Genomic DNA, 14,319 nt, shown 5'->3' with positions numbered 1-14,319 from the left:
CGCCCTGCAGCAAACAGGAAGGGGCGGGGACAAATGTCAGCCCCATACCTTATTTGGAAGTGGCTCCATTGCTTTCCGGAACTGAAGAGGGCGCTATTTCCTATATTACTTGCGGGAAGTTTTCTTTTCTTTTGAAATATTTTTTGGATTCCAGTCATGGTTAAAACAATTATGAAACGGAATAAATTATAAATTAGTAGTTTGTTGGTTTAACACTTTCTTATTTTTCGTTATTAAAGCTGCAGACAACTTTACTCCACTTATGAGAAGTGTGGATTCAGTAGTAAAAGTAATAACCATAGGTCTGTGGTATATATAGTTTCTTAAATAGAAAATACATTCACATCCATGTGAATATATTTGAACCCTTTTTATATTTTTCAGCTAATTCTATATTTTAAAAATATGTTTTTGACTTATTGATTCAAAATCAATGTGAAATTATTCTACTATTATTTTATATTTTTATTTTATATACCAGTCACTGCAGGTTAACGTTTCTTCAAACATTAGCACAGCAGGACTCCCTTTTATTTTAATTTCATTGTCTTAAACTTTCAAAATGCCTTCTTTGTTTTGAAGGGTTGGTATCTTGAGCCTTTTTTTGTGCTCTACTCAGAGGAACTACCCATTGTATCCTGGGAAGTGTAGTAGAAATGCATAAATCAGAGTTGATCAAAACATCAAAACAGCCACATAGAAAATCTGTCTTGACATGAAAGCACAGTGTAAACATGCCCAAAAATATTAAATTTATTCTGGCTACAAACATTTTTCTCAGATGTTTCATTCAAAGATGACAGGAGGCTGTTCAATAATTGAAAAGGCTGGCTATAAGGGGAAGAGCTGCGTTACACCAAACATCACCTGAGCCAGACGTGCGGCTGCAGCCGCACTGCGAAAACGTTCAAGTTTCCAGTTCTCTCAACTCACAGCCTGATAAACAGACGACACCCAGGGTCAAAACGACCAGAACTATTATTCTTTTAAAGTAAAATGAACTTAAGCCTCTCTAACTATGTTATTTTTTTAAACATAGTTGTAGATTCACACTGAAGGCATCAAAACTATGAATAACACATGGAAATATGCACTAAACAAAAAAGTGTAAAACAACTGAAAATACCCCTTATATTCTAGTTTCTTCAAAGTAGCAACCTTTTGCTGTGATTACTGCTTTGCACACACTCTGCATTTTCTTGATGAGCTTCAAGAAATTGATTGAAAAAGAAAAAAATTGCTAAAAAAAAATATGAAAAGGGTTAAAATTTTAAAAGAAAGAAATTCTTTTAAAATTTTAGATGTGGCTCATCTATTCGGTCTATTTCACATTGATTTTCAGTCAACTCAAAGTTTTCTATTTTACCCCGCTGTATAAGAGATTTTGTTTAACAGCTAAAATATCAAATTTATGAGAATAGAATTTCCATATCTTCCTTTTTTCCTGAGGACCCAAACGCATCATTGTTCTTGGAGTTGTTAATAAAGTTGTTTCAAAGTCGTGACGTCATTTATTCCGCGTTGGCCTGGACGTGGCACCAAGGAGGAGCAGCGCCCACAGTTCTATCTGAATCCGGTTCTTCTACGCCTGTGTTTCGGTTCTGACAGCAGCCTCAGCGGGCTAAGCGCCTAAAAGCTCCCACCTTCGGCTTGTCATCTACCCAGGCTGCCTCTCTGGAAGACGTTGTTTATTAAAAAATGGGTCTGACCATCTCGTCTCTGTTCTCCAGGCTGTTCGGGAAGAAACAGATGAGGATACTGATGGGTAAGCGCTGCGGCTAGGCTAACTAGCTCCGAGCTGATCGGGCCAGTACCGGCGGCTGGCTGAAAGCGAGCTCTACAGCCGAACTGCTGCTTTTCAACGGTCACACTTTACGCTACCACCCGGTTTACGTTAGTGCTGATCTATGTTTTACTGCGACTTTTAAAGAAAACGGATCAAATCGAATCTAAGTTAGTTAGCAGACGCTAACGGTCAGAGCTAAACGGAAGGAGTGGTAGATCTGTTAAAACTGTCAGATTCAGTTAATCTTTTTCCATTAAGCTTCTGATCCAGTCAGAAATAATCAGAATCAAGCCTCTGTCAGTTTAGAGACAGTTCTCTTAGTTTCTGTGTAGTTTTTTGCTTTCAGAAATAGTAATCTACTTTATCTTTATGACTTCATATCAGTTTTTCTCTTCTATTGTTGCTATTAATCCAGTTTTGTCATTGATCCACTCCTTAGTCTGTTGATCCAGTTGTGTTGGACTGGATCCACTTCGGGTAGCTTGTGTCCATTTGTTTGAGACTGGTTCCAGTTTTGAATTGATCTCCAATAGTCAGGATCCCCTGATATTACGACATAATATCAGGGGATCCTGACTAAACGGAAGGATATTATGACTGATATGATGTCATAATGTCAGTGGATCCTAACTATTGGTCTGTAGTGTTTTCTTGATCCACTTGCATTACGATCTATATTTATTTTATTGCTAGTTATGTGAGTCGAAGATCTGGACAATATCTGTAAATATATATTGTTTAACCATAATAAAGTTGTGGATTGGTTTTGTTTTTATGTGGTGTATTTATTGTTTTTAGGAAACTGAGTCCAGTTTTCAGGCACAGCAAGGCAAGCTGTTGCGTTTCTAGTAAAAAGGTTTAGTTCTGGGTGAATTGTTGTTTCTGGATGCTTTTCTATTATTCTGGATTTGTGTCTCTGTTGTTCACAAACTGTTGGATTTAAAGAAAAGAAAAGTAAAGAATTAGTTGCAAATATTTGAAAAATATTGAGTTTTTAGGGTGAAAAGTTACATAAGATGAAATAGATCTGATCATCAATATGTTTGTGCATTTCCTGTGGTGTCCAACAGGAGTCAGTGTTTGGTCTAAATTATTCTGGTTACATAAATGGCCATTTTAAGTTGGCTAAAATAATATAGTTGTTTTTGTAGAAGGGTGTGGGTGATTACTTAACATATGTACCTTTTAAACACCAGTAAATATCAGCCAAATGATCAGTGTCAGTAATCAGAAATCTTCTGCCTTTGCTTGTTTCAGTGGGTCTGGATGCAGCTGGAAAAACAACAATCCTGTACAAACTGAAACTCGGAGAGATCGTCACCACCATCCCAACTATCGGTGAGCTCAGATCGTTCTGCCAGCAGCTAAATGCTCAAAGGTCAAAGGAGAAGGGGTGATGAGATGAAATATTGATTATTGGAAGAAATTGTTGTTACTGCATTGTACCTTCATGAACTTCAGGGTTTATTTTTGTCCGTTAGGATAGAATTGGATCAGGAGTATCAGCAACCAACCAATTCCTGACTTCAGTTACTCTATTGGTTCATACTCTGGAACATTAATTTCCAAATCAGCCCTGCTTTGTATTCACTTTTATCTTCCACTAAACTTTCCATTGATATGAGTGGATCCACCTCGTTTGCTTTTGCTCTTGCCGTTCCTCTTTAAATTTGCGTCTGACTGACTTCTCACTGCTCTGCGTTCATGAAGCCTCATTTTCAACTCCTCTGGGTTTTGGGTTGCCGATCGGGTATTGTTTGAGTTTTTCAGATGCTAATCAGCTACTCCCAATGGTAAAAAAACAATACCTTGTTGCCATGGTTACGCATCATAACTCCCCAAACCAGAGGGGCTAGTCGTCCAAACCAAGAGCAGGGCCTTGCAGAAAAGCCTTAAATGTAGAAATTTTAGCGAACCAAACAAAATGTTTCCAACTTATTGTGACCTTTTAGAAAAATGTGGATTCTTTTCTGGATTTAATATCTGGAGGAATAAATAGAACGTCATCTGCGTAAATGGAAACTCTTTTTCTCAAGCTGGTCTTTTAAAAACCATTTCACTGCATGCGCTCAGTGAGAGACTAGCTCTGTTTTTATTACAAATTTTATTGACCTGACCTGGCGCTCGCTAACGGCTGCTGCGTGTTTCAGGTTTTAACGTGGAGACGGTGGAGTACAAGAACATCTGCTTCACGGTGTGGGACGTCGGCGGCCAGGACAAGATCCGACCTCTGTGGAGGCACTACTTCCAGAACACGCAGGTACGCCCCCCGCAGGCGCAACCTCAAACTGCGGCTACCGACGTTCTGACCCGGTTCTTCTCCTGCAGGGTCTGATTTTCGTGGTGGACAGCAACGACAGAGAGAGAGTGGCCGAGTCGGCGGAGGAACTCTCTAAGATGGTGAGTGATCAGTGGATCTGGACATGATCTGTCATCAATGACATCATGGGTCACATGACTCCGTCTCCCTCAGATCCAGGAAGACGAGCTGAAGGACGCCGTCCTTCTGGTGTTTGCAAACAAACAGGATCTTCCCAACGCCATGGGTGTCAGCGAACTCACCGACAAACTGGGCCTGCACAGCCTGCGCAGCAGAACTGTAAGGATGGATTTACAATCACCACCTGCAGAACAGGAGCTGTGGGAAGCTTAGCATAGGATGGTATCGAGAATAATCGATTATTGCAATAATCGTCAACTATTTTACGATTAATCAGACTCAAAAAGTTCCATCTGCTGAAACAACACATTCAGAGCAGCCAAAACTAAAAAATTAAACATTTTTACTTAAAAGTTTCATTTTGTTTATAATCTGTAAACAAAAACTCAAATTAGCACATTTTGCTATCCAATTATTAATCAGGTAATCCATAAAATAATTCCTACACTGTATTGGCAGTAAGATGCAGATGCATCCTTTGCTACAAATGATCGATCGTTCACTAAAGGAATGCTCTGCTGCATTTTAGGCAATAAAATTTTGACTGGAATTATTTGTATCTTTTAATGCATTTCTAATATTGTGCAGAAAAAGTTTAAATTAAAAATCTGCAGAATCTGACAATTGTCAGTATAATCGAGATTGATCTATTAACTGAAATAACTCAGCTCAGCTCAGATGAATTAGATTTTTTTTCCTGTCGTCTGAAACAATTTTCTCACATTATTTCAAAGAAAATGTTATAAATAATCACTTTTTGTCTTATTGCCACAAACCCAGAGCTGGAATTAGGTCTAGACTTTTGATATAGTTAAAATATCTTCCAGTCCTGATGAAAATTAAAGTTCATTATTCATTTGGAGGGCGAGATTGAATTATTATGTCATTATTAATATATTACTTAAAAATGGTCTCAAAATAATAATATAATTTATTACAAGAATTTCTGGGACAGTTTATTGTCCAGTAAAATTTGTCATTGTGACATTTAAACATTATTTCATTTCTTCAGCTCTAGTTGCTGCCTCCTGGTGGCTGTGATGTGCATTACACACCTGGTAAAATGTGAAAAGGACACAAATCTCTCCAGTTCATGTCTCCTATGATTATTTGAAGCTTTGGCAGTTATTATTCCCTAATTCAGAGTGTTAGAAATTTGGTTGTTTTTCAATTAAACTGTTTTCCTTCCCTTTGACAGAAATGATGCAACCAACATTTCACATCTTTCCTTTCTCTTGCGTCAGGACTTTTTGAAACACTTCCTATTGAAGTGTTACAAAAAGTCACTTTTTTTCTAACACTTTTTATATGTTCTGCTGTAATAGTTTTGCAAGTTCTGTTAGCGCTTCAGTAGTGAGAATTGTCCTTATTTGTATTTCCTGTTAGAAATTTATAGTATGCTGTGTTTCTTAAAACTGCAGTATGTAACTTTAAGTTGTTTTTTTTTTTTTTTACATATTTGTTGAAACGGTTTGTTATGAGACAGATAATCTGTGAAAAAATGGAGTTCCTCAGCCTTCTCCCAGTGCTCCCAGTTCTAACTACAAACAACCAATCAGAGCCAGGAGGCGGGTCTTAATGCTGTCAATCACTCTTTGTGCACTGCTCTGCTACTAGAGGTGCAGGTCCTGGGAATTCTGAATTGATTCATAAACCATAATGGAGCAGCGTGTACATGATGCTGGTTGACAGCGCTAAGACCCACCCTCTGGCTCTGATTTTCTTAGGTAATAGTAGCTCAGGGAGGAAGTGAAGATGAATCATTTCACATTCCTTCCTCATTTTAAACCGTCACAATTTTAACAAATAAGTAAAAATCAGATTTTAATAAAAGGCGCAAACTGCAGCTTTAATGCTGAATGGATTCTGGTTCTGATGGGTTTGTTTCTGGTTCCAGTGGCACGTCCAGGCCACCTGCGCCACTCAGGGGACGGGTCTCTACGAGGGTCTGGACTGGCTGTCCAACGAGCTGTCGAAACGCTAGACGCCTACAGGAAGCAGCAGGATGATGTCACCGTGTACAAACCGAGGAGGGAGGATGAGGAGCATTTCACAGGACTGTTTCTGGGTTGTTTTTTTGTTTTTTTTAAATTATAAATGTATCTGTAGGAGGAAGTGATGTCATGGACTCTGAGCTCACCTGGTTTCCCATCATCCTCTTCTTCTATTGTTTGTTAGGTCGGTTTGTTTTCTTTTAATCTGTTTTAACTCCAGATCATGTGACAGGATGTTGTAGGGAAAGGGGGGCGGGGCTTACGACAGGTGACAGTTACCTGGTCATGTGACTCATTCCACAGAGCCGACCTGACGGCCTCCTCATTCCTTATCAGTGTGAAGAGGAAGAAACACAGACGCAACAACGATGCAATAAAGGTTTTTTTTTCTTCTCATGTCTCCTTAAGTGCGCACTTTTTCACTAAAAGTTCACCTTGACCTTTGACCTACTTTTGATTAAAAAACAGCACAAAAAAATTCCAAGAATGAAGCAATACACACTGGTCGTTTTAGCATCTGTGGACTAAAATTAGTCAAGAGTTTAATGCATTTAATGAACAGAAAAAATAGGATTTTTCAGTATTTAACCTGCTGATCAATAATCAGAACCAACTTTGATTTGCAAATGATCCCATATGTGGTTTTAACTAAAAGCAGCTCATTTAGGGAGAGTTTGAACAAATCCTACATAGGATCGGTTCATCAAAAGATTATGATGTAATCTAAGAACCAAGGAATCAGTTCACACTTTCAATATTAGGAATTAGTTGATCAAGAATCTGACCAATATCATTAATTCACTTGGAGTTATGTTTGTTCAGGTTATGGAGTGAGTTCAGGAGGAAGAATTGGGAGTAGAAAAACAGGAATTGGTTCAAAGGAAGCATCTGTTCAAAAATAAAGATAAGTTTAGAGGGAAGAAACATTCAGCTCAAAAGAATCTTCAAAAAGAGGAACTGGCTCAAAGGAAAATGTCCAAACCCAGGAATTGGTTCAAAGAATATTTTAAAAAATGGGAATCAGTCTTGAGGGAACAATATGTAAAAAAAAAAAAAAAAAAAAAAGGAATAAGTTCAAAGGAAGAGTCAGTTTTAAAAGAATCAGTTCAAAATGAAGAATCTTCAAAAACAGGAACTGGTTCAAGCAAGAATCTGTTCAAAAACAGGAATGAGTTCTGCTTTGATGTGTCTGTTCAGTTTATGCTAAGCTATAAGGACTTTATGAAAAGCAACCAAGATAAACTAAAATCCCTACAAAACTATTGAGAACTGATTAAGACATTTCTTAAAGATGGAACAGTCTGGCTCACCAGAGGGGAAATAAATATAAAAAATGAGCTATTTTTCCATCATTAGGCGACAGTCAGTCCCTGAGAGTCATTCTGTAACTTCATGAATTTCATCAGTAACTCGATTCAGGATCTCATTTAAATTTCCACAGAAAACTGGCAGTAAAATCAGAAGATCAAGTTTCAAACTGTTTATTTTACAGACAACGTAAACAAAAATAAAATAAATCACAAAATGACGCCATCGCCTTCGTCCCGTTCGCTCCGGCTGACGTTCTACACGTTGATTGGTTCATGCTGGATGTTCTGACGTTTGACCACAAACACTTTCTGACCTGAAATCGTCACTACGTACACAAAATCCTCCAGAATTACTGCAAACATGAAGCATGCAGGCTGGTTAGCTGCTGAGCCAATCAGATCTCTCTCTGGTGAAACGAGCGTCTTTGTTACCTGACATGCGTTTGAACGGCGCGTCGGTTGACCCGGATAACCGGAAGCGGCAGGCCGTCCGGACCATCTGCATCATCACACCTGCAGTGTGCTCATCGTTCTCCAGCTCACCTGCAGACTGAACAGGTGAGGAGTTCTGTCAGAACCAGTCCGTGTTGGTTTCAAACCAAGATGAATGGCAAAAGCAAATGAGGTGGATTAGCATTGCTTTCCAACAGCCGATGCTGTCAATGAAGTATGGGAGTGCGATATTGAAAAAAAAAAAATCTCACTATAGTAAATTGTTTTAAATAAAGATATGAGACACTTTTTAAAAAAAAAAAATATGTAACTTCAAACTATTCCTTTATAAAACAGTCACCAGAAAAGAAATGATATATACACAAAACACAAAATGAAAAGAAATCAAAGCTTGAAATATGTCTGTTTAATAAATAGATACGATTTAAGAACAAATATAATTATGAAAAGTTGTATTTGAATAAACTAATATTACAAAAAGGAAGTTACTTTATTTTCCTAATTTTATTTTTATTTTCTCAGGGTGACTGCAATACTCTATTAACTTTCTGAAATTAGCTAGATTTTTTCTTTTTTTACTTTTTGCATAATATTTTAATCATTTTTGAGCTGTGCTCATGTGGGAACATCTGTCCTGGATCTCCTCAACACATCAGTAAGTTTAAACATTAATGATGTGACTTAAACTTTGAAGTAATTGACGTTTCCCAAATTATGCAACACTGTAAAAAATGTGAACGTTTTGTAACAAACACCTAAAATTTTAATTCAATTTTAAGTCTAAGTCTACCTGATTGGGTTGCAAGTTTTCAGAATCATATTGCCACAAAACGTTGCTTGATTTTCAACCATGTTTCGATCAGCTTGCTGTAGAATACGTCGATAGACAAATGTGGCACTTTTAGTTTTCCATACACTGTGTTCTGTACTTTGAATACGTGGTTAAACGTGGAGAAACTCGTGTTTTTGCCCAAACTCACAGCCAGAACTCCGTCCTCACTGATGACCAGGTACCCGAGCTGGTCCGGAATCCGCTCCAGACCCGCAGTCAGAGCCGCCGTCGTCTGGAAAACAAACAAACAAACAAAAAACAGGCTTCTGTGAACGTCTCATCAGCTTCCGAAGAAACAAAACTCAGAAAATATTAAGTTTAAACCCTCACCATACTGAACGTTCTCTGTTACGGTTTGTTGTCCAAACTGCAGCTTCACTTCCGCCTGCTGCCGCTGCGTGACCGTCACGTGACCACTGACGCAGCGACTCACATGATCAAGCCTGCTGATCCGAACCGTCTCTCCGTGGTGCTACTGGACCAAAGCAGCTGGCTATGGCGGGTCGAGGCAAACTGATCGCCGTGATCGGGGACGAAGACACGGTGACGGGCTTTCTGCTCGGTGGAATCGGGGAGCTGAACAAGAACCGAAAGCCGAACTTCCTGGTGGTGGAGAAGGACACGAGCATCACGGAGATCGAGGAGACGTTCAAGTGAGGCCCGATACACTGTTATACTCACATCTACACACCAGAAACTTCTCATTTTAAATTTATACAAAATTAAAATAGACCTCGGGTGTAATCAACAATAATCAGACAACATTATTGATGAGAATATTAAATTTGTAAAATTCTGAATGGAATCTGGTGTGGCTTGTGGTTCGGGCCCACAAGCTCCTCCCCAACTCATGCACTTCATGTTTAATGATTTTAGTTTCTGTAATCTGTTTTTTGGTGTATTTTGGAAGAGAGTCTATAATTATATTAATCACGACACATAAATGAAAACTGTAAATTTAACCAAAATTTTAACATGTTTGTTATTTATACCAGACTCTCTTCAAAATGAAACAGTTTTTAAGATTAATTGATTGTTGATCGCATATAAAGCTTTATGTTCAATCAGAATGACCTCATTATATGTATTGATAGTATTGTAAATATTCGTCTGATATTGCATTGTTCTGATTATATATTTTTTCATTTGGTTGTCAAAGTAAAATGATTTCCTAAGGATTTTGGTGCTACATGGGTATGGAATACCCACAGAGCCAAAAATAACAGTGCAATGGAAGTATTTTATTATTTCAATGATTTATTTTAAACATTCAATGTACCTTATTATAGATTTTAAAAAATCTTGAATGTATTCCAACTTCCTGAGCAGATTCCTGTCTTTGATCCAATTCATGATTGTGAATCTGTTATTTTTGAGCAGATTACCTACTCTGAACTGATTCTTGAACAAATTCCTAATTCTGCATACAATCTTGAACAGATTCCTGACTCTGGTGTGAAATCTGATTCTGAATATTAGGAGGTTTTTTTATATTCTTGAACAAATGACTGATTCTTGAATGGATTCCTAATTCTGAACTTAGTCTTGAACAGATTCCCGACTTAAATCTGATTCTTGGCTCTGAACAGATTTCTACATTTGAACAGATTCATTGATCTGAACTAGTTCCTGTTAAGATTCCCCTGTTATTTTAACTGTTTGGACATTTGTTTCCTCCTGCAGGAGCTTCCTGGCGCGGAACGACATCGCCATCATTCTGATCAACCAGTTCATCGCCGAGATGATCCGGCACGCCATCGACGCTCACATGCAGTCGATCCCGGCGGTGCTGGAGATCCCGTCCAAAGAGCATCCGTATGACGCGTCCAAGGACTCCATCCTGCGCCGGGCCAAGGGCATGTTTTCCGCAGAGGATTTCCGATAAACAGCTGATAAACGAGCTGAGTGTGTTGATCCGCTGGTTATTTACACGGCATGTCGTCTGAGATTTCCAGGAACTGGATGCTCAGTTTTCATGTGACTGAGTGTCGTCTTGTTTTTTTGTGTGTATTTCTGCAGTTGTTCTCCTCCCATCAGTGTTTGTGCAGATGTGTTAACTTATAAAATTGTAACAGATGTTGGAATTAATAAAATATATTTGTGATTGTGGAGTTCATTGTTTATATTTAGTGAGAGAGAGAGGGTAACATCAACTGGGTTTAAAAATTCTTTTCTACACAAACTCATTTATTTTAATTAGTACATATAATGTTATTATTAACTCCTTTAAAGCTGCAGTATTTAACTTTTACAAAAATACATTTTTTTCCATATTTGTTAAAACTGTCACCATGTGAAGGCAGTATGTTACGGGACAGATAATCTGTGAAAGGATCGCTCTCGTCCACCTCCTCTGTTATTTCTGTCTGAAGTAATGAACCGTTCTCAACCAGCAACAACCAATCAGAGCCAGAAGGCGGGTCTTAGTGCTGTCAATCATTCTGATGTACTGGTGATAAAAATGTGCTAATTGTGGAGAAACAAGCCACTGTTACAGGAAAACCATTTATTCACTGCCTTTGGTAGCTATGCTAACTAACCTTAGCATTCACAGCAATCACTTAGAGTGATTAACAGCACTAAGACCTGCCTCCTGGCTCTGATTGGCTGTTTCTCCTTGGCACTGGGATTAGACAGAGGATATCTATTCACAGATAGTTTGTCTCATACTGTCATTACATTCTGTCACTTTTAACAAATATGTGAAAAACATGTTTTAAAAAAGTACATATTGAACTTTTGAGATCGGACTATGTAGTTGTATCCAAATCAAGATCTGGACTTTGACTGGGTCATTGGAACACTTTGATTCTTTTAGTTTTTTTTAGATCATTGTCTTATAACCCCTTTAATCTGAGGTCAATCCTGAATTGTTTTTTTTTTAAAGTCTAAAATACCTGTAATGTCCAAATCATAATTCCTCCACCACTGTGCTTAACAATTAAGGTTTTCTCCAAAAGGACTTGTGATTTATGTGGCTATAATCTTCAAAAAGTAATGCTGAAGTACTCTTTTTAGTGTGTAGACACTTTTTTTCACCACTCTTAACAAGGTTTGTTAAAAAAAATGTAATGGTCCTGTTTGTAGATACTCTTACCCTGGGGTGAATTTGCTGGGGAAATTACTTTTCCTTCATTAATTCTTTTGAAATAGTAAGGAATGAAGCAGGATCAGATCCAGACGAGATAAAAACAAGTAGTGAGAACACCAACTTCATCATTAAGCTTCTGTCCTTCTGCTGAAGTTCAGAAAAACATGAGCTGACCCTCAATGGAGGACAGAAAACACTGATGCTGAAGTGTTGTGCAACCCCAGGATCTGCAGGCCAGTAGAGACCAAACAGGAACTATTTCTTTTTAAAGTTTTATCACAATATCAGAAAGTGCAAACTGTTCTCAATCAGAGAAAATGCACTCAATTAATTTCTCTTTGGGAATCAATAAAATATCTTCTATTACAGTATGTGTAACGGGGTTTTATTTTAACAGTATTACAGATGTGAGGCTTGTCAAAATTTGTTAATTTATTCTTTGAATACATTTTTTTAGTCAACAAGTTGTTTCTTCAGACTTTCATCGGTGTTTTAAGTTCTGTTACGCTGCTCTTGACGGTTGGTGGTTACCATAGCAACCAATAACTGCAGTAATCCTCCCCTTTTTTCTGTTGCCGTTGGTAACTAACAGCTGTGTGCTTTCTTTAGAAATGTTATATTTTCACACATATTTTAGACAAATTTAATCAGATACAGTGTTAGTTACATTAGTAATTTTGCTGTGTTTTCTATATGTTTTTAACTGCTGTCATTATTAATGTCCATTTTAGCTATGTTTAATTTTACTGCTAACTGCTGCTGCTAACTGCTGCTGCTAACTGCTCATTGGGAGTTGTTCCTTCGTAGTTTGCTTTATCTTTGAATTTTACACGTGTGATTTTATTTCCTATACCAAAATATATTGTTAGTTATATTAAAGGCGAGATTAGTTATGTAGATTAATGATATACATTAAGTTTGATCACAATCAGCCCTTTTCTCTGTTGCTGTCTGTAATTGTGGGGCTGAAGCTGCTGGACTGATGTTAACCACCAATTTAATTTCCTCTTTTGTTAGGATGAATACAGTGAACCTTGTGAAGTCAACCTGCTGGACCTGAGCCGAACATTGAGGGGTTACAAATGAACAGCACAAAACTGACCTCAGATCAGATGGAGGGAGTATAAATCCCTTCAGTTGGCCGGAGCTGCATCAGAGCGCCGCTCTGCTTCCCACCATGATGCTGTTACTCATGATGATGATGATGATGATGATGGCTACTTCTACATCCGCTGGCCCTCTTCCTGCTCCACCTGAGCACTTGAGGTGAGATTCAACCTCAAACAACCTCAGTTTCTCTGGAGTTCTGCTGCTCTGACAGATGAGATCAGGCTTTTTTTGTTGTTTTCTGTCTGCAGTGAATCCAAACTCATGGAGGACGACAGGAACTCCACTGAGATTCCTCACCGATCCCAAAATGAAACAAGCTTCCCCAGGTGAGTCATGTCGACGTTATGGAGGTTTTCATGATTGTAATAAAAGCACTTAACTAAAGTTAAGTTTTAGCTAAAACAACAACAGTTGTATTTCATCTAGGTCTATATTTTGGAACGAGAACAGTGCCCTGAGGTACTCAACATTTGGTCTTTATTAGTTTAGATGTATGATTACTAAATAACATAATCTAGCTTATCACTCCTCACAGTCAGGGTAGATTTTTAAAAATAATTACCAGCATCGCCTAGATTGTGAATAAAAGTGGCACAAGAATGAAGCTTTGAGGAACTCCATATAGAATAGATCTTGAGTAAAATATGTACAAGATGCCTGAGTTATGCTCTAAAGACACGCACAGGTTTGAGATTTATGAAAACAAATAACATTTTCTATTGTTTATCCTTGATAAATAGTCAGTCATTTTTTCTGGTTATTGTTTTTTTCTGATTTATTCAATTAATTGCTTCTTAAATAATTATTTGATAATGAAATATTTCCATTTTAGTTTCATTAGTGTAATTTTAAAATGTAACATTACTCATGTCCAGCTCATGTGGTTTATTCCAGTGTACATTGAAAAATGTTATTACATTTAAATATAATTTATTTTTATTAGTTCTTTAGCCCCTTCTTTAATTTTGTAGTTAAAATAATATTTTTTATTTTATTGATGTTTACAATTTTATTACATTTTAGTTTTATTTAGATTTGATCTAATTTGTTTCATTTGGGGTTTTCTTATTTTCATATTCTTTATATGAATGTCTTTTTTTTTCAAATCTACAGTTTTTTGTTTTATTTTGCTTATTCTTTTATGCATTTTGTTTTTGCAATTATTCCTTTCAAACTATTTGTGTTGTTTTAATGTTAGTGGAGTATTATGATATTTTACTATATTTTAGTTAGGCTGAAACTTATTTAATTTGTTTTATTTGGGTTTTTATTTCTTCTGTTTATCTATTTTATTTTTGTTGCT

The 14,319-nt window shown here is 37.3% G+C and overlaps 3 protein-coding genes across 3 annotated transcripts; 2 read left to right on the top strand and 1 right to left on the bottom strand.

Moving 5' to 3' along the window:
* The first annotated feature begins 1,510 nt into the window (after positions 1-1,510).
* LOC116737176 (ADP-ribosylation factor 4) lies at positions 1,511-6,616 on the top strand. The gene is made up of 6 exons (XM_032590203.1): positions 1,511-1,765; positions 3,044-3,124; positions 3,937-4,046; positions 4,115-4,186; positions 4,260-4,385; positions 6,124-6,616. Exons 1-6 carry the CDS (start codon positions 1,699-1,701, stop codon positions 6,208-6,210), a joined length of 543 nt encoding a protein of 180 aa, XP_032446094.1. The 5' UTR covers positions 1,511-1,698; the 3' UTR covers positions 6,211-6,616.
* A 1,069-nt stretch (positions 6,617-7,685) lies between these two features.
* lamtor4 (late endosomal/lysosomal adaptor, MAPK and MTOR activator 4) lies at positions 7,686-9,260 on the bottom strand. The gene is made up of 4 exons (XM_032590206.1): positions 9,146-9,260; positions 8,964-9,047; positions 7,963-8,080; positions 7,686-7,883 (listed from the first exon to the last, which is right to left on the bottom strand). The coding sequence occupies exons 1-4, from the start codon at positions 9,146-9,148 to the stop codon at positions 7,786-7,788; spliced, it is 303 nt and encodes a 100-aa protein (XP_032446097.1). The 5' UTR covers positions 9,149-9,260; the 3' UTR covers positions 7,686-7,785.
* atp6v1f (ATPase H+ transporting V1 subunit F) lies at positions 9,239-10,926 on the top strand. Its single transcript, XM_032590205.1, has 2 exons — positions 9,239-9,468; positions 10,499-10,926. The coding sequence occupies exons 1-2, from the start codon at positions 9,311-9,313 to the stop codon at positions 10,698-10,700; spliced, it is 360 nt and encodes a 119-aa protein (XP_032446096.1). The 5' UTR covers positions 9,239-9,310; the 3' UTR covers positions 10,701-10,926.
* The last annotated feature ends 3,393 nt before the right edge of the window (positions 10,927-14,319 follow it).

This window comes from Xiphophorus hellerii, chromosome 17 (assembly GCF_003331165.1).
Source record: "Xiphophorus hellerii strain 12219 chromosome 17, Xiphophorus_hellerii-4.1, whole genome shotgun sequence".
NCBI lineage: Eukaryota > Metazoa > Chordata > Actinopteri > Cyprinodontiformes > Poeciliidae > Xiphophorus > Xiphophorus hellerii.
Note: the sequence above shows the minus strand (reverse complement) of the source record. Positions and strands in the feature narration are given on the sequence as shown.